The sequence below is a fragment of the Vidua chalybeata genome, chromosome 9, assembly GCF_026979565.1.
Source record: "Vidua chalybeata isolate OUT-0048 chromosome 9, bVidCha1 merged haplotype, whole genome shotgun sequence".
Classification (NCBI taxonomy): Eukaryota; Metazoa; Chordata; class Aves; order Passeriformes; family Viduidae; genus Vidua; species Vidua chalybeata.
Window position 1 is genome coordinate 13,612,306 of NC_071538.1, and position 23,525 is coordinate 13,635,830.

Genomic DNA, 23,525 nt, shown 5'->3' on the forward strand with positions numbered 1-23,525 from the left:
CCCGGCTGCAGCGTGTCCCCCCCCACGGTGCTCCACCGGGAGCAGGAGCCCTCTCCCAAACACTGGGGGTTTGTTCGGGGTGTTGGGGCTGAATGGTGGGTCTGTGTGGCCGGGAATGCCGGGGCGGGGAGGGAATTTGAGCCGCTTGTTTCATCTGTTTACCTGGAAGTGGAGATCATGGCCAGGCCCAGCTGCCGCAGCGGCGGCACTTTCATGCCAGTGCTAACGGGATGGGGAGTGCCGTGCTGCACCCGACACCGTGCAGCCTGCAGCATGACAACGATGGGGACACAGCAGGGACATGGCAGTGCTCCCCTCCCTCCATGTGCCTGCACAGTGCTGAACCCTCCTGCTCACTGCAGCTGGAGGCTGGAGAGCCGGAGCCTGGGGAGGGATGTGGGGATGACCCTAAGCCATCACAGGGGTGGGTGATACTGCAGGTCATCCTTTGTCCTGCAGCATCATTATGTCCTGGGGCTCTACAGAGTCCCTCTGCATGTGTCCCCATGCCAGCTGGGTCCCCATCCTCACTGTGTTCCTCATACTGTTGGCGGTCTCCATCCTGGCTGCATACCCCTGCCTCATCCATAGCTCTCTGTACCGGCTGTGGTGTCCCACAAAGGCTGTGGACACCTATACCAGCTCTATCCCTGTGTGGGTTGTGCATCCCTGCACCGGCTGTGCCCCTGTACCAGCAGTGTCCCCATGGGAGCCACTTAGCAGCTCTGGGAGAGAAGGCCCACCCATGCAAGTGCCAGGTTTTGTCCTTGCATGAGGCAGGACTGACAGCCACACACAAGTTGCTGGGGAGAGAAAGGGGATGATAGCATCTTCGTCAGTGCCTGGATGCACGGGGATTAATGAAGCTGGCTCGGCTTCCCCAGGATTCAGGTTGCCTTATCTGTGTCTATCTGTTCTTACCCAGGCACTGCTAGAGCTGCTCCGATGCACACAGCTAATCCCAGAGGCTGGCACATAGGGCAGGGACTGCTGCTTCCACCCACACCCTGCCCATGCCCGCAGGGCCAGGGGCACGGAGCTGGGCTGTGACCTCTCCTGCCCCAGGCCAGCTGATGCTGGAGATAACCAGAAGCACAGGGCAGAGGTGCAAGGAGTTTGGCAGTCAGTCTGGCAGTAGTATGTGCAGGGTTGTGAGGCAGGCATTGCCTCTGATCCTGATTTTGAGGCTGTATCACCTTCCAGTTCTCCCAGCAAAGCTGTGTCTGCTCAGTTCATCTCTGTTCATCTTTCAGCTCAAAAAGTTACTGCCCCACGGGACTGTCTCTGGGAACTTGTGGCCGTTCTTTGGTTAAGTAGATTACTCCATCTTTTGGATACTTCTGGCATTTGGGGAGGGTTGCAGGTGGTGAAGGGGCTGGGGTACCCACAGAGGCTGGCACCTCACTGAGCAGCCTGGCACTGTGTCATGCTCAGGAGACAAGGAGCAAGGGCTCGGTCATTTCACCTCACACCCACAGAGATGCAGCTGCAGAATCCCTGGCTCTACCCAAGTACCTGGAGGACCCACAAGCCCTGACTGCCCATCCCTGGTGCCATCAGGAGGGTGTCTTCCCTCTGGCTTCTGGCACTTCTTTCTCCATTCTGTGTTGGCTTTTCATACCCTGGGGCAGGAGAAGCATCCGAGGCTGTGCTTCGGCACCATCCCAAATTTCCGACCTGGCATGCACAGTGCCATGACAACACTTTATTTTTTCAGCTGCTTCCCTATTTTCTTTGCAACTGGGCTCTTTCACTGGGTGATGGTGATCACAGGGGCTATTTGGGCAGGGTTCATCATGCTGCTGACCAAGCAGCTTGTAGTGTGGTGCCTCGAGGTGGTCTGCACTGCCATGTGCCCCACACCTCGTAGGGCTCTGACTTTCCCTGGCCACAGCATAGAGGGAAAAACATCACCTGGTCTTGGGAGTGACTGTTCAGCTCTGCACACCCCAAAGTTGCCCTGGGACCTCAAAGTTACCCGTTTCCCATGGGCTGTACAGCTCCATGTACCATAGGCATGGACTCTGCAGACTGATGTCACCAAGGTCACCAATGCCACCAGAGTTCTGTGTCTGTGGCAAAATGGTGCTGAGTGTGATGAAGTGGGTGCCCAGCATGGCTGGCACTGCTCTTGCCTCCACGACAGCCCTTCCTGTGTTCCCAGCCTGTGGCTCCTCCAGAGCATCTTTCCTGTAACCTCCTGACCCCGCTACAGTGGGGTTTAAAGCTGTAAGGAAGGTGGCCTGGAGAAGGCTTTGTAAAATGCCAGTGGGGAACTACAGCAAAGGAAACTATGCCAGGGGGGAGAATGGGGTCTGAAGAGCACAAGCCCCCAGGACCTCTGTGTGAACAGGGACTGGAGGACAGTGACAGGAGTTTGGTAATGCAAAAAGCACAAGCAAGAGTTGACCCTGACCAAACAGCCTCCCTGGGCAGTTTCAGGAACAGTCACAACCACTGAGTGGCTGCACATGTCTGAAGGAAGCTCTGCTCTGCAGCTTCTGACAGCTGCTTCTGCAAGAGCCTTAAATTGAACATTAGGAGTGTTTCAGAAAGAGAAACCTGAGTGTTTTGGGGACCAGAACAATTCAAAAGAACCTAGACAAATTCACAAGCCATCAGTCTTGACAGGAATCTGGTCTTTTCAGCAAGAAAGATAAAAGCCTTTGTCCAAGTTGTTTCCACCATATCTTTTAGTGGGATTAGAACTGCAGTGTCCTGTGCTGATAGGCATGCCCCAGACCAAGCACAACCAGCCCCTGAAATCACTTTGTGCAGGTCTCGGAGTCCATCTCGGCATCCTGGCGCTTGCTGCTGCCATCATTTCCAATTTAGACCCGCTCATGGCAGAGACCAATATAGAAGCACTTTGCAGGATGGCACTTCCCCTCCCCAGGGAGCCAATGCTGGCACTTTGCTCTTGCTGCTCACCAGCTCCAAGGAAGACTGAGGAGCTTGAATTACATTTTTCCAAGAAAGGTGGATTTGGTTTGCAGAAATATAAGGACTGGGGAACAGTTGTTCTGCTCTGTTGAGCCTTTCTGCCATCTGGAACAGCTTTTGGTTTCCTTCTGGATACCTCCTCCATGAGATGGCAGGAGAGGGAGAGGGGCAAGGGTATCACTAGGACCCCCAAGGAGGGGAAGGATGAGGAGATGGAGTCAGGGGACACATGGGTCTATCCCTATGTGCCCTCTTCACAGGGGTGGGTGAAAGTCAGTCCAGGCAAGTAGAGAGCTGATTTAGGGAAGAGCTTGGAACAGACCTCACTGTGGAGGGTTGTGGAAGGTTGTGGAAGCCCCCAGTCAGGCTGTCCATGGCATGTGCCCACTCTGCCCATCCCCTTGGCAGGGTGGTGGCCATGAGATCCTGCAGCCGCTGCTTCTTGTCCCACATTTTCCAGCCCAGAGGTGCAGAAAGGCTCATTGTCTCCATCTTCCTTCTTTTCCTCCTGGGGAAAAACATAAAAGCGAAGTCACCACATCAGGGCTGGATTACTCGGGGACTGAAGAGTGAACAGCACATCCAGGGCAGTGGGCACTGCTAACCCCAGCCCCCTGGGTGAGGTTTCTAATGTCTAGTAAGGGCTTGGTGCTCCTGCAGCTTTATCCTCAGTAAAGCCATAAAAAATGTCTCCCATTCCTCCAATTGCCTGTTCCTACAGAAACTGGGGCAGAACTGGGTCTCTTGGGCATGGTCCTCCTCACAGTTGGAAAACACCCCACAGAGCTCTTCCAGGGGCTGGACACCAGCTCCCATTGGCCCTGCATGGCTCTGAGCCACTCACGTCCATGCCACATATTGGTGTCCTCTGGTCCCTCCCAACTGCTCTGCACCAAACACTTCCTGTGTGGTGGATTTGATTTGGTGTCTCCGAGGCTGACGCTGAGCTCAGGACCATGCTGCCACTGCCCAGGCAGCTTGTGCTGTCCTCAGCATCCAGTGCTTGAAACCACAACCTCATGGTGAGCATCCTCCCTGGAGAGGCCGCTCTCTGCAATTAATCCGGGCATGGTTTATGCTAAGGACTCTCCCCACTTTAAATTATAAATGGCCCTTGGCATGTGTGCACACAAACACATGTGTGTGTGCAGAGATCCTTTAAGGCCATCATTAGCTGTAATTAGCGGGATCTGTCACTCATCTTTGGCCGTTAACGATGAGCCCTGAGTCAGAGGAATCTAGCGGCAGATAAAATAAACACGATTTCAAACAGTTTGGAAATAACAAGCCCTCATTAATCAGACAAGCCCCAAAGGGAAGTGCTTGGAAAAGTGGCAGCTTCTTTGCCATTGCTGAGAGTGGGGCTGGGTGGGCTCCAGGACAGCCCCTGTGCTCCCCAGACCCCCCCTCCAGTGGGAATGGGAGGCAGGATATTCTCTCTTGGCTGACTTCATGGCAGGATTGAGGTGTCAGAGCCAGTCAGCTTGAGCAAAAACCTGAAAGCTGGCAAAACCTACCCAAAGGAGCTCCTTCATGGCCCCTCTCTGGGAGAAAGCAGCTGAGGCACGACCTGGCTCCAAAGTGCAGGTGAGGGTGATGCTGGTGCAGGGCTCAGCTCTGGGTAGAGATGAAGCAGCTCTGGGGCAGGACACCCCACAGCCATCACTCACCCCAAGAGCTTAAAGGCTGTGTGGAGGGAGCATCCCCAGGATCCAGCAGCACAGGAGAGAAAGGATTTGGGAAAGGGACTGGTACAAGGGATGTTTCCTAGGGAGCAGGGGGACCTGGAGAGACTTCTAGCTGTCACAGCTGCAGCTAAATAACAGCAAATAGGAGGGGAATGGGACACATGAGGCTGGTTTATATTACAAAGGAGCAGTCCATCATGGGGTATTTAAAATAATCCGCTTAGATGCACAGTAGCAGATTTGGAGCGCTAAGGGAATTGAAGGCGCTGTGGCTTTGCAAGACTAGATCAGATCTAGTTAAGATGCCACTTAGGACAGTACATCCCATCCTGCCTCACTGCCCCAGGGGACAGGCACACAGCACCTGCAGCCCCTGCAAGGCCAGTCCCATTCTGCCAGGGACACACCCAAGGTGACACTGGCCACATCAGGATGCGTGACAATGTCCTGTGGCAGCTCCCTAGGACTGGCGGCAGGTTTGGGCAGCATAGAGCCATGGTCTGGACTAAACACAGGACAGGGGATTCCCATGAGAGGCCAAGCCTTTGGAGTGGTGGAGGAAGTGTAACTGGTGCTTGGGGTCCAGGGGCACCTTCATGCTGCAGCCAGGTGCCTGGTAGAGAGCTGGGACCAGGGGATGCTATGAGAGAGCTGTACCCACACTGCCAGGGGGTGGGAACCTCCTCTAAGGGTGTCCATGTGACATTTCCTGCTCGGCTGGGGCTGGGGGCAGGGACCTGGTGTGGTAGGCTGGGACCAGATGCTTCAGGGGAAGAGCTGGGGCTGGGACTGCTCTGCCTCTGCATGGCCTTGCAAGCCCCCCAGCACAGCCAGTGGCTACAGAGGAGGGTGGTCCTAATGCTACAAGCTAGGGGATCCTCTGCTGGGGTCTCGGCTCAGTTTGGGGTCTGTGTGGGCAGGAAAATGGGCTGTCTGAGCATCCCTGGCATCCTCACATTGCTCCTCTGAGCCAGGCTGAAAGCTCAGCCCCAGGGAAGCCAATTTATCCTGAGAGAGGGATTTCATCCCAGAGACTTCATTACAGGCAGATATTCCCCCAGAAGAGTTCCCTTCCAAGGGCAGATGGTTTCCACCTTGGGCAGGCCCTGCAGAGCCAGAGCAGGAGCAGCCTCTCGGAGCCAAGCAGCGTAGCCAGAAGTGACCCTGTCACAGGGCTGGTCCTCACACTGCCCTTCCCTTTGCTCCCAGGGAGGGCAGGGCCCAGGAACATGCCCACAGAATCTGAGGCTGCATGTCACAGGACTGCCCGCACCTCTTCTTGTCCTCACCCTGTGCCCTCTGTCCCTCTCCGACCCCACTACAGGGCTGCACTCACCACGAGGGCTCACTCTGGCAGGTTTAAACACTGTCCCCAGCTCCCCTAAGCATTAATCCAAGGGAGGATTAAGGTTACCAAGCTCCTGGAGCCACCCAGCTCTCACGTCTCCCACAGTGGACCCCTCTGTCCTGGCCCCAGAGAGGGCACATGGCTCTGCTGTCTCCCTGGGACTTGCTGCTGTCCCCCCTTGAGCCCCCCAGGCTCTGCTCCATCAGCAGGCGCCTCACTGGGGTTGTGCAGCACCTGTTCACCTCTGCAAACTGGAGACCAGAGATCATTTCTGGGGCTTTGGGGGCTTCCAAGCCTCTGTGACCAACTTCCCCCTGCTCCCTGCAAGCCCTGGGGTGGGTTTTGGGGTGGGCATGAGCCTCTTCCCCCTCTTCTCCCCTGTCCCCTAGGTGCCGTGCTCTGGGTCAGCTCTGGGTTCGTGACAACTAGTTTAAATGCATGGAAAATACCTTAATCCTGGTAAGACCCTGATCCCTGCCTGCTCATACTTCCCATGAAAGCCCCCCACTTCAGCCATAATCCCCTGGAAGAGGTTGTCTGTGCACCCTCCACTTGTGGGAGCAAAGGAGGGCACCCACAAACTCCTGGGGTTGGCACACAGGGTCCTGGCTAGTACTGCCCAGGGAGTCCTGTCTCCTGCAGGGGACAGTAGGGATACAGATGCTTCTGCCATATGGCCAGTGGCTCCTGCCACTCTCTTGTGTCCTCTTAGGGCCACCAGCTCCAGAAGTTTTCAGAGAGAAGCAAGTAAGTGTAAACTATTTTTACGTAGTTATGATCACTTTTCATTTCTGTTTTGAGTTGCTATATACTCCACAGTGAGCAGAACTCCTAGCCTCCCGGTCCCTATCCCCTTGCAACTCTTGCCCCATCCCATCAAAAGGGCTCCCCAGGGCATGGGATTGGAGGAACCCCTGCTTGTGGGGAGAAAGAGGGTTTTGGCTCTGCCCCCAGTCCCATTTCCCCAGCGTCAGGAGCTTCTGCTGCCTTTACCTGCCCTGACCTGTGGCCCCACGAGCTGTAATCCCCCTCCTGCTGCACCCGCAGGATCAGAGGCTGCCAGTGTCCAGCCCATCCCAGAGAAAGGAGGGCACTGGGGGCTGGTAATAAATCCTAATGATATCCTGGGGAGAGGGGTAGAACAACACGTTCTCACCACTCCCTTGCGTGTCAATAGGAAAAGTCTGTGTTTGCAGAATTGTCTCTTGTATTTATAAGAAGCAAGGACAATGCTGGGATAGAGGCTGAGCTGAGCTTTTAACCAGCCAGATTACATTTAGCAGGAGCATTTACCTCTGCCTCTAATCCGCCTGCCACAAAGACTTGCTAACTCCTTCCCGGATTTAACTGGAAGGCTTCAAATCTTCCTGCAGAGGAGAGAGTTAAGCCCGAGCTGGTGCTGAAGGGCTGCGGAGGTCAGGGTCAGCGCTCCTCCTTCTCAGGCACATCAGGTTTGGGCCGGACACTTAAGTCCCAGGCTCAGTTTTTCTTCTGGCAACAGGCCCTGCAGTCAGGACAGGCAGGGGATGGGAAAGTGCCAGGAGCCCTTCAGTCCTTGGGAGCTCAAAATCAGAGCATATGCACAGCAAAGATTTGGACATTCTTGAGAATCACTGCTGCCTAAACACAGAGCAGAGGAAAAAGCACTGGTACCTGGTTGGAACAGTCCCTTGTTTTTAGCTGGATTTCTTGTAAGAACAGAAAATATCCATAGCCAGTGCTGGGTGGCTGAGGAAGGTTGGGATGGCTGCTATAGGATATGGTCATGCTCCCAACACCCAGTGTCACCTGACATATGGCCGGTGTCCCCTGACTCCCCCATCCCACCCTGGAACAGCCACATTCTCCACTGCCTGCACAGGGCCAGGCCCATCAATCCTCAGAGCCCAGGACACCTATGGCACCAGCCCTGTGGCTCATGCCACGGAGACCTCTGCCAAGCAGAATCCCTCCCTTGATGGGCATTCCTTCGCAGGATGCTTTGCATCCATGCCAGGAAGGGGAGAGACAAAACTCCTGGTCCTTGGCCCTGCAGCACACCCCTATGGCACCCCCAGCACAGTGACCCCAACACTGCCAGGGCCATGGTGCCTCAATAGGGGATTTTAGTGCGAGGCCTTGGGGCAAGGGGACAGGGATGTGGCACATGCTGGTGTCACTGAGCTGGCTGGCACTGGGCAGCACATGGCACTGTAGGGGACCCACCAGCAAAGATGGTCTGACTGGGAGAGTGGCCAGGAGAAGGGCTGGAGCTCTTTGGCTGGCTCCACACAGCCTGGCCCGACGGGCTGCCCGCCCTCGGTCTCGCCCTACACCGCTGGCACTAAGCCTCCCATGCCAGGGTCACAGCCTGAGCTGGGAAAGACGCATGAGCTGAGACAGCAGAGCCAGGGACGAAACCTCCCCTGACTTCTGGGAAGCCGGCAGTATCGGAAATTTCCCTCCCAGCACAGCTGCGTGGGAGGGGACGGCGAGTCCCCTCAGCCAGACCTTGCATGGTGTCCCATCATTCGGCAGCACCTCTCGGCCTGCAGGGACACGCGAGCCTCCATGGCGGCCCGGGCCAGGATGACATGATGGCAGCCATCCCACTGCCACTGCCCCACCACCTTTTCCTCACAAAGGCCGGAAGCTGGGTGCAGCCGGGGGTTTCCCGGCTCAGCCGTGGCCCCGAGTGCCCCAGGGATGAGCTGGCTGCCAGCCAGTGGCACCCAGCCCAGCCTCTGAGTCCCTTTGCGGTGCCGCTTACAGGGGGCTTCTGCACAGTCAGGAATTCCCTGCGTTCCTCCAGCTGCCCCGGTGCCACGGCAGTGGAATCATATGGAGGGCTCCATCCACAGCATCACCCCCTCCTTACACTGGGTGCAGAAAGCACCTGGCAAGAGAAAATCCACCTCGTGTGTTCCCAGACGAGGCTCTGGAGCCTGCAGCAGGCAGAGCCTGTGGGGCTGAGGGTGCTGTGCCGGGGCAGGGCTGCAGAGCCCCCCCCCCGCTCCCCTCCTCCAGCCTGCTGGGCAAGGGGCCAGCTTGGCTTCCACAGCCCTTTCTGCAGGCTGACCTGGTATGTTCACCACAAGCTATGGACGGCCTGGTTGCCGCTTACGGTAAATCTGAGCGAGTTGTTTGGGCAGGGCATTCACAGTTCCACAGGCAGCGAACCGGCCGTGTCCTACCGGCACCGGCGGCTGCCGCAGGCGTCTCCTGTTTCCAGCGCTCCCCTCAGATTTCCCAGCACTGACCCACCGAGTGTCACACCCCGGCATCAGCACAGAGCCACTGTCCCAGGGCTCCCCCTCCTTTCTGGTAACAGGCAGTGTCTGGGGGAGGGGAGAACCATTGCCATCACCCCCTGCTTTGGCTCAGGTACACAGGAAAGCTGGTGAGGAAGGGATACTGGGGCACACAGTGATGCCAGCACAGTCCCACAAACTGCTGCCCAGCCACCCTCTTGTTGCTGCTTTCTCCCATCACTGCTCTCTGGCCATCAGTTCCAATCTCCAGCGAAGGGACTGGGAGATTTTTCTGCTTGCTTGGGACAGTGTGAAGCCTTTGTCCCTGTGGTAGCCAGCAGATTAACCTGAAGCACCAATGAAACATTTTCTTTAGGGCGTAAGTGGGATTTATGGGGTGGAGATGCCTGCTCCAGCCCTCTTCACGGATGGGTAACTTCAAGCATTGAGAAAAGGCAAGATTTGGCTTAACCAACAGAGTTTCCCTGAGCCCTCAGGATCATATGTTGCATTTCCTTATCCACAAGTATTTCCTTCCTACCCCCTTTTTAAGGGAAAATCACTGAGTGGTGCTTGTCACCTGACACTCTGAGGCTTGGGGCTGCAAGCACCACCCCACACTTTGCTTCACATCTGTACCCCAAGTCCAGAGGAAGGTGAGGTACTCACTAGCAAAATTTAATTCTATTGAATGACCAAAAAGCAGAAAACAAGCAAGGCACTAAATCACCCAAGGACAGACCACATCCCAGGGACTAAGCCCTGCCACCCCTGACCCACCAGCCCAGGAACATTGCCCCAGAGCAGCTTTGCCAGCTCTGTGATGCCTTCTGCATTTGGCCCAACCTTTCCCAGCATGGGAAAGGATGCAAAGCAGACACAGGCAAGGGATTTTCCAGGGTGGAAGCTTGCTCCTGGTCTGGTTTTTCAGAAGCAGACTGCGAGCTTGTGAATCGGAGGTATTTGTCAAGTCGGTTCCTGCAGTGGAAATGATCAAATAATTGTTCATACACGTGTCTGGCCCAATGGCTCATGCTCACAGAGCAGAAACTGGCTGTCAGGCTGCAGGACTGTGGTTCCCCCATGATGCTGTGGCGTGTTTGTGAGAGGAAGATGCTGAGGCTGCAGGTGTCTTTCCAAGGCAGAGCTATGCCACGCTCCAGGCACGCTGCCAGCCCGTCGCTCGGCCGGATTCATGCCACCTTTCTCTTGGAGAGTCTCAGGGAAGGCTTGCACTTCACAGCGGGCTTTTCCTGTTCCACTTGCCCAACAGAGTGCTTCCAGCATCTTCTCTACCTCTTGTCCTTTCCTTCCTCTTCTCACCAGTTTGCAGTTCCAACAGCACGTCCTTGGCTCTCCCCACTTTCCCGTGCTCAAGCAGGCATCCAGAACAAGCCTGCTGCTCCGAGAGTGAGGATGGAGGACATGCATTCCTATGGAAAGTCAGGCTCTCCCAGCAGCAGCCTCTTCCAGCCCCTGAAGTGACAGTGACCTGAACATTTCTATTCAGACCAGTTATTTTTTCAGGCATTTTTAACCTCCTCTTATGTATTTTTCTTTTTCCTTTGGGGTTGAAATTATTCTAGCTTTGTGCAAAAACCAACTCTGAAGTGCTTGGGGAGTGGAAACCTCCCATTATACTTTTGAAAAATAATATTAATCTTCCCTCTCCTTTTATTAAGAGTTCTCTCCCCAATGGCTCGGGACTGGAGGTAGGCATTTGATGTGGAAATAGCCCTTGCTGGAAGAGCCCTTTGATGTTTGATTTTCACACGGCCAACTCCTAACCAACCATGGGGGGCACAGGGTGCTTGCAGGGTTGGGCTCCAAAGGGTGCCCAGGAAGGACACAGAACAAAGGGGAGGTGCTGCCAGACCCTTATCCTGCCTGCCTTGTTTCCCTGAGCAACAGGCAGGTGTTTCCAGGCTTCAAAGACAATAAAACCGGGGGGATTTCCATCCGTGAAAACTGCCCTTGGCCTGATTCAGCTCCAGGACCTAAGGCAGGTGCTTAGCCTGCCCTGAGCCAGAGTGATCCTCTGCCCAGGGCAAGAAAGACCTGGCATCTCCCATCAAACAAAAAGACCAGACAGGATTGCAAGAAGCAGGATTTGGCCTCAGCTGCATAAATGCAATTGCAAAGGGAAGAAGAGGACACAGCGTCTGATACCATCACCTGCTGGGATCCCCAAAATGCCTGTGCTGAAACACACCCACTGCAGAGAGATGGGGCTGGGAGGCCATACCATGAGGATGAGGTGCCTGAGCTTGGTGTGTGTGGAGCTGGGGGCTGGAGCACCAGAGACCTGGGCAGCATCTGCAAGCAACAGCATCCCCACCCTTGCTGCAGGGACACAGGGGACAGTGGATTCCCACTTTGGGACTGAGACATTGTCATGAGGTGTCTGTGGTGGCAGGGAGCCGGGTCACACATTTGCTTCTTTCAGTCTGACACAGATCCCAGCTCCTTATTTAGTGGGTTTAGTATCCACCGACTTTGCCTCCTGTAGTGCAGCAGCAAGTTTTTCTCCCCTTCCCCTCCCTCTTCTACTGTTTTCACTCATTTAATTCCTCAAAGCACTTCTAAGAAGCCGTTCACCTGGGAGGTATCACCCAAAACAAAGCTCTATTGTGTACACTTGGTCAAAGCAAGATAAGAGCTTCCCATTGACAGGGGAGTAAAGGTGCTTCTTCAGGTGCTGGCAGCTCTCACAGAGGGCAGTGTTTGGGATGTGTCAACCCACCAGCCGGGATTTGCATAGGTACAATATCCCTCTTCACTTTCTGGCACCCTGGAAACTGTTGTATTAAACCTCAGTTCAGTGTTTTGGCCTGGTAACCAGCATCACATGATTTACTTTGTTTCTTCCCTTTTTCTGTTCAGAGACAATATGCATTTTATGCTTTGTCAGCAGAAGGCAGGGCAGAGCTCACCCTTCAGAGTGTCCCACTCCTGGGAGCTCTGGCAGCTGACAGCTGTGTCTACTCTGCACAAAGAGCTCATGTCCAGCACATTCAGAGCAGGAAACAAAAGGTTTTCCACTGAGTTCTCTACTAACCTATGTGCTGTGAGAGACACTTGGCTGCCTTTTTACCCAAAAGCTTTCTCCTTAGTAAAATCTGAAGATGTTGCAAGTTTTGTCTGATCCTTGAGGAACAGATGAACTTCTGGACATCTGGAAATGCTGGACACAAGCACCATGCCGGCACAACTCAGCCCTAAGGCACATACTGAGCAAGACCAGCGATCCCAGGGACACAGCTGAACATGTGCCATGCAGTCCCTCTGTGCATGGGCTGTAAAGCTTGTGCTTTCCAAAATCTCTGCATTTGTTGCATGTTTTGAGGACATCTGTGCAGCATAGGCACTGGTGGGCTCAGGATTCCAGCAAATGGCCCAAAGATTTACCTGGTGTGCTGGGAAGCTGAACTTGATGCTTCAGAGGCTGATCTGCCAGCTTGTGCCCACCATGCACTATGAGAGTGTAGTCAGGACTTAGTGAACGTGAGGAATTTTGGAGTTTGATGAATAAAGTCTTGTCTAGTGGCTCAAAGTAGTGGGCTGGTTTGCAGGCATAAGGGAGGTGTTTTCTAGAGGATATCTAGGATTCCACAAGGCAGGCATGGCAGCAGAGACACAGAGTGAGTTCTCAGTGCCCCTAAGTCCCACCTGTCCTCCAGGGAAATAATACTCTTCTCTTGGGAACCCAGAATTATTCAACCAAATTGTTTGGAAATCTTCAGCATGGAAAAACCTTTATGCAAATGACAGACAAAAAAAGGTCTTAATGAACTTGACCTGCAAGTTGCCTTTGCTCAAACTCTCCCTGCCTATCACCTTGGCTGGAAAAGGAAGGCATTGTATTCACATGCTGGATTTTAAATGCTCACCGTACACTGCACTGTTTGTTTTATTTCTCCACTCAGTGTTCAGAGGTTCTTCTTCTTATGCTTATTTACTGTAAAGCAGAGAAAGCCAGGGAAAATGATCTCCAAAGCAAATAGAGCCATGTTTCCATTTGGGAAAACTTAGAGGGAAAGCGTGCGTAGCTAAGCAACAATGCATGATGGTAAATGGGTCATTTTCCAAGGCATGAATTGCATGTGGATAACTGCAAGGAAAACAACCCTGGCCAACACACTGCCGACACTTGAGTTCTTGGCCTAAGTGATTAATAAGAAATGAGAGGACTTTTCAATACCCCCGAGAGCTCCCTGGGTTGTTACGAGAGGTTTTCTCCTGCTTTCCATCTCCACCCAAAATCTGGGGTGGGAAGTCTCCATTCCTGCAGCTGTGCAGAGCTCCAAGTATGGATGTGCTGCAGTGAGGTTCCCTGGACACAAAGAAATTGATAGGTCAGTTCCATCAAATCCCAGGGAAAGGGATGGGGCAAAGGACTTGCATGGCAGGACTGGGGACTCAGCCATGAGAAACTTCCTTCTGTTTTGGGCCAGAGGGAAGCCAGCATTCCCTGGTGCATTCAGTTGCAACCTGCAACTGAAGGTTGATCTCAGCTTCCTCCAGCATTGCCCAAGGGTGGCTGTGTTGACTTTCCCTCCCTCCAAAACCAGAGAATCTCCACTGCAAGGAAAGGGGGGAGGCTCTTACATGTCATGGACCTATGAAGGTACTGCTACCAGGATAATACTGGAAGAGGGATGGTAAAATTAGTGTTTGGGACACCAGGAATGGAAGACTTTGCTGGAAGATAAATAGGTGATGCCACATTGGGTTGGGGGCATGTCCATGTCATGCAGCTGCTGCATCATGGGGGCCATGCTTTGCTTAGCCAAAGGTGAAGGGTTAAGAAACCCTTCAACTTTGCATCCTATGTTAGGGAAATGATTGCACTGGGGTTTTTTCATAATAATAACAAATCTACAGAGTTCAAGCTTTGCTTTGCGGAAGTGAAAATCCTCTGAGCTTTTCAGAATTCCTCTTACCAAGAATGGTGGCACCTTCACACCCATGCTGGCAATCCAGAAGGTCACAAGTGGGATGTCAGCAGAGCAGGGCTCAGACCTCGCTTTTCCTAGAGGTGCTGTTGATTTCCTCTTCCTGCTGCTTGCATCACTGGCTGGGATCAAAACATACACTGCTATGGGTATTAAAAAGAGTTACTGCAGGAAGGTATTGGGATTATTTCTTTCCTCCATAAATAAAGTTCTACAGTACCTCTTAAAATCAGACCTGAGGAATTTACAGAGCGGTTATTGTACATTACTTGGGGGGGGGGGGGGTGGGAATCTAAGCAAGTAGTTCCAGTGCATTAAAGCAATGAATAGAGGAAGTGAAAAATATTTTAAGTTCCTATACAGTGTTATATTTTAAAAGTGTCCTGGTTTAGTACATTAGAATCAGGGAAGAAGCTTTTCTCTCTCTCTTTTATCCCCCCTCTAATTTCTCTGAATTTGTTACAAGTCTCCTTCCATTTTGCTCACCATTTCCAAGCAACAAAATAGAGAGAGGCCTGGAACGATGACAGAGATGCGAAGTGCACAAAGGGACCAGAGTGTGGTCCGATAATTCTGTAATTGGAGCTGCTCGAGGCAAATTTTTTTTCAAGCCAGTGTAAATGGGGATCGCTGAAACCCTTAACAATCGGACTGTCAGGCTGCTTCTTTAATGGATTGCTCTGTTTAACCCTCTCTGTTTGTCACTGGCAAGATGACAAGAGAAATTAGTGTACTGGAAAATATAAGGTAACTGGCAGTTCCCCAGCCCGGTTCCACAGCCCCGCAGACCCCGGGGTGCTGCAGCGCTAGAGCCCGGCTCACCGGCTGCTCTCCTCCCTCTGTGGAGCAGGAGGAGGAGAAGGAGGGGAGCTTACAACTTCCTGCCCTTCCTAGGGGTAGGGAGACCTGCAAAAATATCCAGTGGCTCTGGGACTGACCTAGTGAAGAGCATGTGGAGAGCAGCGGTGCCCCATGGCTGGCTGCACGCCAGGACTGGGGTGGGGAGAGCACCGAAATGTCCTCCCAAGCCGCAAACCTTTCATCAGCCGCTCTGTCGCCTGCTTTTACACCACGCATACTCTTTTTAAAGCGCTGCAGGTTAATGTCAGTTTTCTGGGAGCAGACACCATTAAAGATGCTTTCAGCGTGTGTGTGAGTGTGCGTGAGCACATGTGAGTGCATGCAAGGGTGCACCGCTTTGGAGATGCTCCGACACCTCCATTGTTTGCAGCCAGACCCTGAAACTTGGCAGCAACGATGCCCCGAGGCTAGAGATGTACCTTTCACTTTTCCCATGAAATTCCATTCTGGTTTGGCTGAGTTATAAAAAAAAAAGTTTGAAAATCACCATTTCCCTTCTGCTGCCTGCATTCCTCAGGAAAACTTTGGCAGCCTGTCAAAACAATAACTGAACGTGAACTTTCTGAAGAGCTGGCCCGGTGCTGTCTGCCAAAGCAGCAATTCAGCACAGCTCAGTGCGGCGTGCCCTCTCCCTCACCCCCCCGCCCCGTGCCTACCCCCTGGACTATCCCCGGGCACCCTCCAGGTGCAGATGTGTCCACCCCAAACACCCAGAGCACAGGGTTGGCATCCACTGTCCAGCTGCAAAAGCGACACACACCTCCTCTCCCCTTGCAGGAGAGCAGCTTTCTGCTTCCATCCCAGACCGTTACTTCTGCAATTTTTTGGGCAGAAGCCTCTGGAGCAGTGAGGAAAGGCCAATCCAACCCTTGCTGAGGAATACTTTAGGTCCAGCTGCAACAACCTACATTGTAGACAGTTATTTAAAAGATCTTTTTCTTTATTTTTTTTTAAATGCTATTTCCTATGTTAAAAGAATGTTGTTTACAATGCAAAGCCAAGTGCTTTTAAGTTAGGAAATGCCTAATGTATGATTCCTCACAAGCTCAGCTCTGTGTGCATGCCTTGTGTTCCAACCTTTATGGACATGAGCCCTTATTTCAAACTCTTTCCTTACCCAGCGGACAGGGGAGGGAAAAGGGCACAAGCTGCTCTCACTGCCGTAAATAAGACACTTCCTAACACTGAAGTGTTTCATTTGAAAGTTTTTTGCAGACCGCATATTATTCTTTAATACAGGTTTTTAATGCAATGTATAATTTTCAAACCAAAGCCCCCCGACTTCGGCACACTTGCCAGAGTTTTTCTCACCACAGAAATGTGGCCGCATCTGGGGTGGAGTGAGGCAACTGTTTGCAGCCTGTTAGGACAGAAAATGACTATAAAGCAGAGAGAGGAAGCACAGTCCTTGTTAAAAACACCCATTGAATTTCACATGAAGGTTCTGAGGATGCAGGGAAGCAAACTGCTGCTGCTTCATCCCTGCAGGGATTAATACTCTTAATCTTGTGGCAAAAGCTTTGTGGTCTCTGTGGTACTTTTGGGGCTCAGACTGTACAACTGAAGGGGAAGATGGTGCTTGCACTGTCCCCGTGGTTCAGGAAGACAGGATGAACCTCTGCCATTCCCAACACCTCTTCTCCTGCCAGCAAGCCCCGGGGTTGGTTTGTGGTGTACTGAGCCACACTGAGACCCCAGCAGCAGCATCTGAGCCAAAGCAGACAAACCCTCACACCTTCCCTCATCTCCTCATCACCAGGTGAGAAACGGGCAGGAAGAATCTGTTAACTAAACCAAACTGCCATAACTAGTTGTTCTTGTGCTGTTCCCTGCAAGGTGTGGCTGCCCCCATGGGAAGCTGGCCACCAGTCACAGCACATTATCCAAAAATCCCAGTGTCTGTACAGCAAAAGGCCAGTAATTTCATGTAGCATCTACTGATGGCCAGGGAGTTGTCCTTGCTGATGTGAATGCAGTTCTACCTTCTCCAAGCTGCCCTCCAGCAGACCCTGAGCTTGTGCCAACAGTGCAGCTAATATCTGGATCTCAGGAGTAGTCAGGAGTCCCCAGCCTGCCCCAAAAGTCTCTCATCATTTTCATGCATTTGGCTGGCAGCAGTGTGGATCCAGCCCCCCTCCCTCTTCCAGCCCTCCAACTATAAAAGCCTGTTGTGGCCTACATTCAGCTGTCGGATATCACATTATCATGGCTCGGCAAAGAGGAAACCAAGCAGTTTGGCACAAATGGCTTTTCTGTGTTCAGTCTGTTCCAGTGCAGGTCTGTTCAGCTCCTCCTGAAGCACATGGAAGCGCTCAAAACTTCAATATTTAATCTTGCCTTGAAATGCAAATTGTCAGATCCAAGGAAAGGAAAGTGAGCAAATGCACAGCCGTTGACACGAGATGTCAGGATGTTGGGAAGGCAGCAGGCACTCAGCTCACTTCTTGTCTTTCAGCCGTAGTGTGGGGCACCAGGTCCCCTCCTCCAGCACTTTGACCTCTGCTCAGGCACTGCCAAATCACCATAATTTTGTTTCAGTGTTTGAATGTAGTTTTTTTTTGTCTTGGGGTGACGTACTGGGTTTGCATGGCCTGGTTTTGGCAGTGGGAGCACTCCCAGACTTTGAGCACCCCCAAGCCCTCGGTGTGCTCCCAGTTTTGTCTCTGCTCTCCAATGTTCAGACCTTATGCCTGTGGGAGAGGCACAGGCAGAGGGGGTTTAGCAGCGTGTGAGGCAGCAGATGTGCCTCCCTCTCCCCCCTGGGCACACAAATGCACACCATGCTCATCCCTGGTGCAAGGCAGGCAGTGTGGTAGGAAAGGGAGCACCCCCTATGTGTGTTTTGGAAGCCAAGAAATCTTGGGTAAATTATAAGCACAGTTTTGAGAAATAAAAACACATTAATATTCTGTTCTCTCAAGGCATTATCCTACTGTTTACCATTACACACAATCCTCTGCCTTAAATTGCATCTTTGATTAAAGCAGCAATGAGAGAAACCAGTGCTAATAACAAAATGTATTCTGCTTTAAATCACTAAAGTGAAAACATCAATAAGCTGTAACCATCAGTGCCGCCATGAAAATGAAGGCAACCACCATGGGAAACAGCAAGGATGAAATCCACTTTGCCAGCATAAAAGCCAAGTAATTAGGTCTTATGTGGGTGGAACTTATAATGAGGTGCAGGAAGGGGGAAAATGAATTTCAACCTGAGTCTGCCACCTTCCCCCTCTCTGCCACAACTGCTAATCTAAGTTTGGGGGCTGCCATAGGGACCACAGCCCCAGTTTTCAGCTCTGCAGGGCCTGCACAGCAGCATCCACTTCTCCACCCCCACCCATGGCCAACCCTTGTGGGATGCCCCACACCTTGCCAGTGGGCAGCTGATGTCTTGGGCACAAAGCACCAAGTTAAATTTCACTGCGGGAGCCAGCTTGTGCTTCCAAGGAAGGCATTTCCCTTTGAAGAAACTGGAGCTGATACATGGTATCAGCTCAATAATTTAATTTAAGAATTAGAAAAAGGAATCATATCTGGTTATCGTGGATTAATCAGAGTTTGTGGATGGGTTTATAAAATTAATTTATGTGCAGTGAGTGACTTGAATCAAAGCCCTGTGCTCTTCTGCAGCCATCCATCCCTCAAGGAGCTCTGTTCCTGGAGCAGCCTGCTCTAAATTGCTTGCTGTGGAAGTTGTGATACATCAGCAAACTTCAGATCTTCCCTCATACTCTTCCATAGGGCCCAGCCTTTTGGTTATTCAATGTCACAGTCACCCTAAGGTTTAGCCAAGTCAGAAGGGTGTTTTCAGGAGCTGCTACCTAATGCCAGAGAAGGACAAATTATTCGTCACTTGCTCTTCTACGCTTTGAAGTGCAAGTAAAGCAGACACCTTTGGTGTTGGATTTTCCAACATTCCCTGAGATTTCCACAGCAGATCAAGGTGTTGTTCATCCTTGTGCCTCTGACATTGGTTGGGAGTCTGGGGAAAGGACTTTTCCTTAATTTCTCAGCAACAGCCTTTCTCTAAGGATGCTTCGCTGCGCCAAAACCGAGGCTGAGCGCCGAGCTGGCTGCACTTCTGCCTCCCGCCGGTGCCTGCGGCTGCGGGCTGTGGCTGCCCATCGGGATGTGGCTGCCAGGCAGGCTGAGGTTCCATTTCGGGTGTGTTTGCAGCTCAGACTTATCCCAAACCTGGTGAGAGACAGACATCCAGTTTGGTGCCTTTTCCTGTGTTTTTTTTGTTTTGGTCCCCCCCCCCCCCCCCCCCCGCTGGTTATGTCACTAGAAAGCGCGTCGGGTTTTTCTCCAGGGTCACACCCGTTAGTTATGGTGCCCTCTGAGATGGGCAGGTTAGAACGTAGATTACGTGGCTCACACAGCAGGCGGCTGCCAGGGCCCTGCAGAGGAGGGAGGAGGGCCAGTGCTTGTGGCCAGTGCAGCGGCTGAGGGGTCAGCCAGGACAGGCTCCCGCCGGGGATGTGGCCACCGGCTCTGCCTTCAGAGGGTCCCGTGTGCCCGGGTCTCCCACAGGCCTCACTCATCCCCACACGGCGGCCGGCCCGGGCCGGAGGGCGGCAGGTAGCCCCGGTGCTGCGGCGCACCGGCTCGGGGCGGGGGCAGCCCCGCCGGCGATGCGGGCAGGAGGAGTTTCCTCAGGGCCAGCGCTGGAGCCGGCGGTGTCGGGGCGGTGTCGGGGCGGTGTCGGGGCGCTGCCCGGCCGGGAAGCGGGGCCGGGAAGCGGGGCCGGGTCACCCCGCGCCCCCCGAACCCCGCTCTCGCCCCAGCGCTCGCCTTCCTTTGTCCCGCTTAGTAACCGGCGCTCGCGGCCAATCGCCATCGAGCCGGCCGGCCCCGCCGCGCGCTGATTGGCTGAGCCGCCCGCAGGACTCTGCCAATCCCGGCGCTCGCTGCTCCCTCAGACAAAGGCAGCAGCTCTGGCAACTGCGCTCCGCTCCCCCCGCCCCCCGCGCGTGCTCCGCGGCAGCGGCCCCTTGGCGGCCGGCCAGCCGGGGGACCTACCATCGCCACTGCGCGCCTCAGCACGGGGGGGGCACTGTGAAAAGGCGTCGAGAAAAGTGGCGAAAGCGAGCCGGATAAAAGTTAGAAAAGGGGGGAAGCAGACTTTTATTTATAAGAAGCTTTCTGTGTGGGTCTGCCTCGCCAGCGTAAAGAGGGACATTTTCCCTTTATGGCTTTTTTTGTTTGCCTACCCCTCTCTCCTCCTCGTGGAAGCGCCCGCTCTCACACACCCCCGTTCACCTCCAAGGGGTTAAAGAGCCGGCGCGAAGCCCCGCCCCCTGGCGCCGGGGGGGCGTGGCCCGGTCCCCGGCAAGAGGCGGGTGGCGGCGGCCGGGCCCCTCAGAGCCGCTTAAAATGTCACCGAGCGCGGCCGCCCCGAGCCCGGCCCCGCCGCCCGCCGCTGCCGCCGCCCGCCGCCCCGCGCCGCCAGCAGGGCACGGCGGGCCCCGCCGCGGGCCGCCCGCCCGCCGCTGAGCCCCGCGCACCCAGCCCCGCCGGCGCGCACCGCACCGCGGGCACAGCGCCGCCCGCCCCGCTCGGGCTCCGCGCCCGCCCGCCCGTATTGTTGCCCGCCGCCGCTGCCTCCTTTCTCGTCCTCTGCCGGCGGATAGAATTCATCCAGAGACTGAAATCGCCCCTTTTTATCCGCTGCTTCCCACCTTCGCTCGGCTTTCTTGTGGGGGGCTTGTTTGGCTTGTGGTTTAAAAATACCCCGAAAACGGCGATTTTTAGAAAGAATTCAGGAAAGTGGCTTTTCTGTGGAAAGGTGTCTTTTCAAACAAAAAGAAGCACTCTCTCTATATATTTTTATATATATTACTACCTACCTTTAGTTCCTGTAGGGCAGCTGCTGAGGTGACTTGCGTGGAGGCATTTTTTTAAGTTTAATTTTGCGATTTTTAATTTTTTTTTTCTATAAGTGTTATTTTACAGCGAGGTGAATTCTTCTCGGCTTTTTTTTTTTTTTCTTTCTTTTTTTCCCCCCCCCCATTTTTTTTTTTTTTCCCTTCACCTCTCGATTAAAAGCCGAGCTATCCAACCTCTTATTCTAACCCTGCCGGGACTTGGCTGTCGCGATGTACAACACGTTGTGGGATATGGACCGCGATGACACGGACTGGAGGGAAGTGATGATGCCCTATTCCACTGAGCTGATATTTTACATTGAAATGGACCCTCCAGGTAGGGAGCCGAAGCCTGCGAGCTGGCCCCGCACCCCTGGCAGCGGGTCGGGGACTGCCGTCCATCCCTGCCCTCCCTCCTCCTGCAGACTTTTCCCTTTTAAAATAAAAGGAGAGGGGGAGGGGGGGGGGTGAAAATTAATATCTGTAGTTAAACTTTGTGTAAACTTCCCAGGGACTTGAGCTCGCTGTCTCCTGGGCAAAACTATTTTAATACTGTTTTTTTTTTTTTTTTTGTGAGGGAGGTGGGAGGAGAAGAGCAATTGATGGTGCCTTTTGGGAGATGGAAGGAGGCAGGAGGAGGAGAGCTGCTCGCAGCCCCTCTCCCGTGTCTCCTTTTTTGAAAACCTTTATTGAAAAACGTATATTTCGGCTGTATTCACTCCTAGAGGAGCGCTTTTATTATCCTCTTCACCTGTGTGCCTTTATGTGCCTGTAACGCTTTGATGGTGGTGATTTACTCACCTCCATTCAGTTCCAGTTTAATCGCTTTTACAGTCTCCAAGACCCTTTTCTCCCCAGCTCTCTTCCAGCAGTGACAGATGAGGTGTGTGTTGTCGCTGGGTTTTGGTGATGGGGGGATAATACTTGGGAGCGGGATGGAATCCATCCCTGGAGGCACAGTTACTTTGATAACACTTAATAACCTTGTTCAAAAGGATTTGATTCACTTCTTCTTCCCTCCCCCCCTCCATGGATTGCTAGTGCTGAAAATGGGGAAATGTATTCTCCCTTGCTTGCCTGAAGTTTTTAGATGGGGCAGAAAGTTTCTTTTGTGTCTGAAGAGGGAGGGAAGGCTTGTGAGGAGGAGACGTGGAGTCTTTGGTAGATGAATTACAGTAAGCATAAATGGGTACTGGTGAAACTGTATCTATACCTGTAAGAGTCAAACAGGCTGAAGCAGTAAGGTGTTTGAAGGGCCTTTATCTTCTCAGGTCTCTGATCTGTACAGCCAGAAGGTACAGTAAAATATGCACCAAAAGTCTTAGCCTGCAGAGAAATTGATAGCAAATAAGTAATTCCAAGTGCTGTCTTTTATGGGGCACGTACTTTCAGAATGTTCTTTTCAACCTGTGCCTGAATCATGGTGTGTATCTGCAAGTGTGGTTTATTCTCTTTGTTTCAGCACAGTGAGCTGTATTCTTCTCTTTGGAGGTATGTGGTACTTTAATTAAAACAGGAGGAGGTGATCATCCTGAGATTTTTGGATCTCAAGGACCTGTACTTGCTTCGTTTGGTAATTCTGGCACTTTAAAAATTGGACAGATCTTTCATACACACAGCACTGGCCACTACTCATTAAATTCTTGCATAGCTGACACTGCTTATTTTTAGATGTTACTCCTGACAGCCTAAAGTTCAATCAAATCACTTTGCTTTTGTGAATTTTAAAGGCTATCTTTCTTGTAAATGCTTTTGATTTTTAACTGTTCACGAGGTAAGTATTTGTGTGTGCTTGTATCAAATGAACAAAACCCCAAGTCCCACTGTAGGTGACTTAAAGCAATTAGTCTGGGGCTTTTATTAAAAAAAAAAAAAAAAAAAAAAAAAAGCCCCTTGAATGGGTTAGTACAAGGAGGCTGCTAAAAGGGGCTGGAAAAATGAACTGGTTAGAAAACAACTTTCCAGCGTTTCTGCAAGAATTTGGCCATGTAAAATTCTTACAAAGCCTTTCAAAGTTTACATTAAGAAGAGCTCTTCTATCATTAATAATGCCAATGCTTCCATCACTGGAGCCCTCTTGTCAGGGATCAAGGATCTGCACAGTCCAAACACCAGTTAGCCAAAGGACTTCGTGTTACAGGCTGATCCCTGAAGTGTTCAGTAACTTTATCTTTCATATTTTTAAACTAGACGAGCCGGAGCTGGAAATGATGCATGGGATAATCCCCATGTGTATGTCCTGATTTGGTGGAACTATAACTTTTAGAGGGAGAGAGAGTGTGGCAGAGGTGGGTCTGCTTTCTCCCTGTCCAGAGGCAGGGTCAGAAAGCGTTTTCTGGCCTGGGATGATAGGTCATCCCTAAGGGGAGTGTGAAGGAATTTATTTGTGGAAGGCTTAAACACTTGGCGTGCCTTGGGATAAAGTCACTGCCTTTGCACCCGGTAACAACCACAGCTCCATTTGGCCCGCTTCCAACAAAAATTTGTGAAGGTTTTCGGTGCGGTGGCCGGAGGTCCTGGGGGGCTGCGTGGTGGCAGCGCTGCCCCGGGAGCGGCGGTGTGCGGTACCCCCGGGAGCGGCGGTGTGCGGTACCCCCGGGAGCGGCGGCGGTGTGCGGTACCCCCAGAGCG

At 52.8% G+C, this 23,525-nt stretch overlaps 1 protein-coding gene across 2 annotated transcripts in view; it reads left to right on the top strand.

Annotated features, from left to right (window-relative positions):
* The window catches only part of PIK3R3 (phosphoinositide-3-kinase regulatory subunit 3), a 78,177-nt gene that overhangs the window by 24,781 nt on the left and 29,871 nt on the right, over nt 1-23,525 (top strand). The window contains exon 1 of one of the 2 annotated variants that reach the window (XM_053950035.1): nt 20,552-21,231. The exons of the other annotated variant lie outside the window; for it this stretch is intronic. Within the exon in view, the coding sequence (XP_053806010.1) occupies nt 21,126-21,231 (106 nt within the window). The 5' untranslated portion in view covers nt 20,552-21,125. Of the gene's footprint in view, nt 1-20,551; nt 21,232-23,525 lie in introns of those variants that run through there. 2 annotated transcript variants of the gene reach the window in all.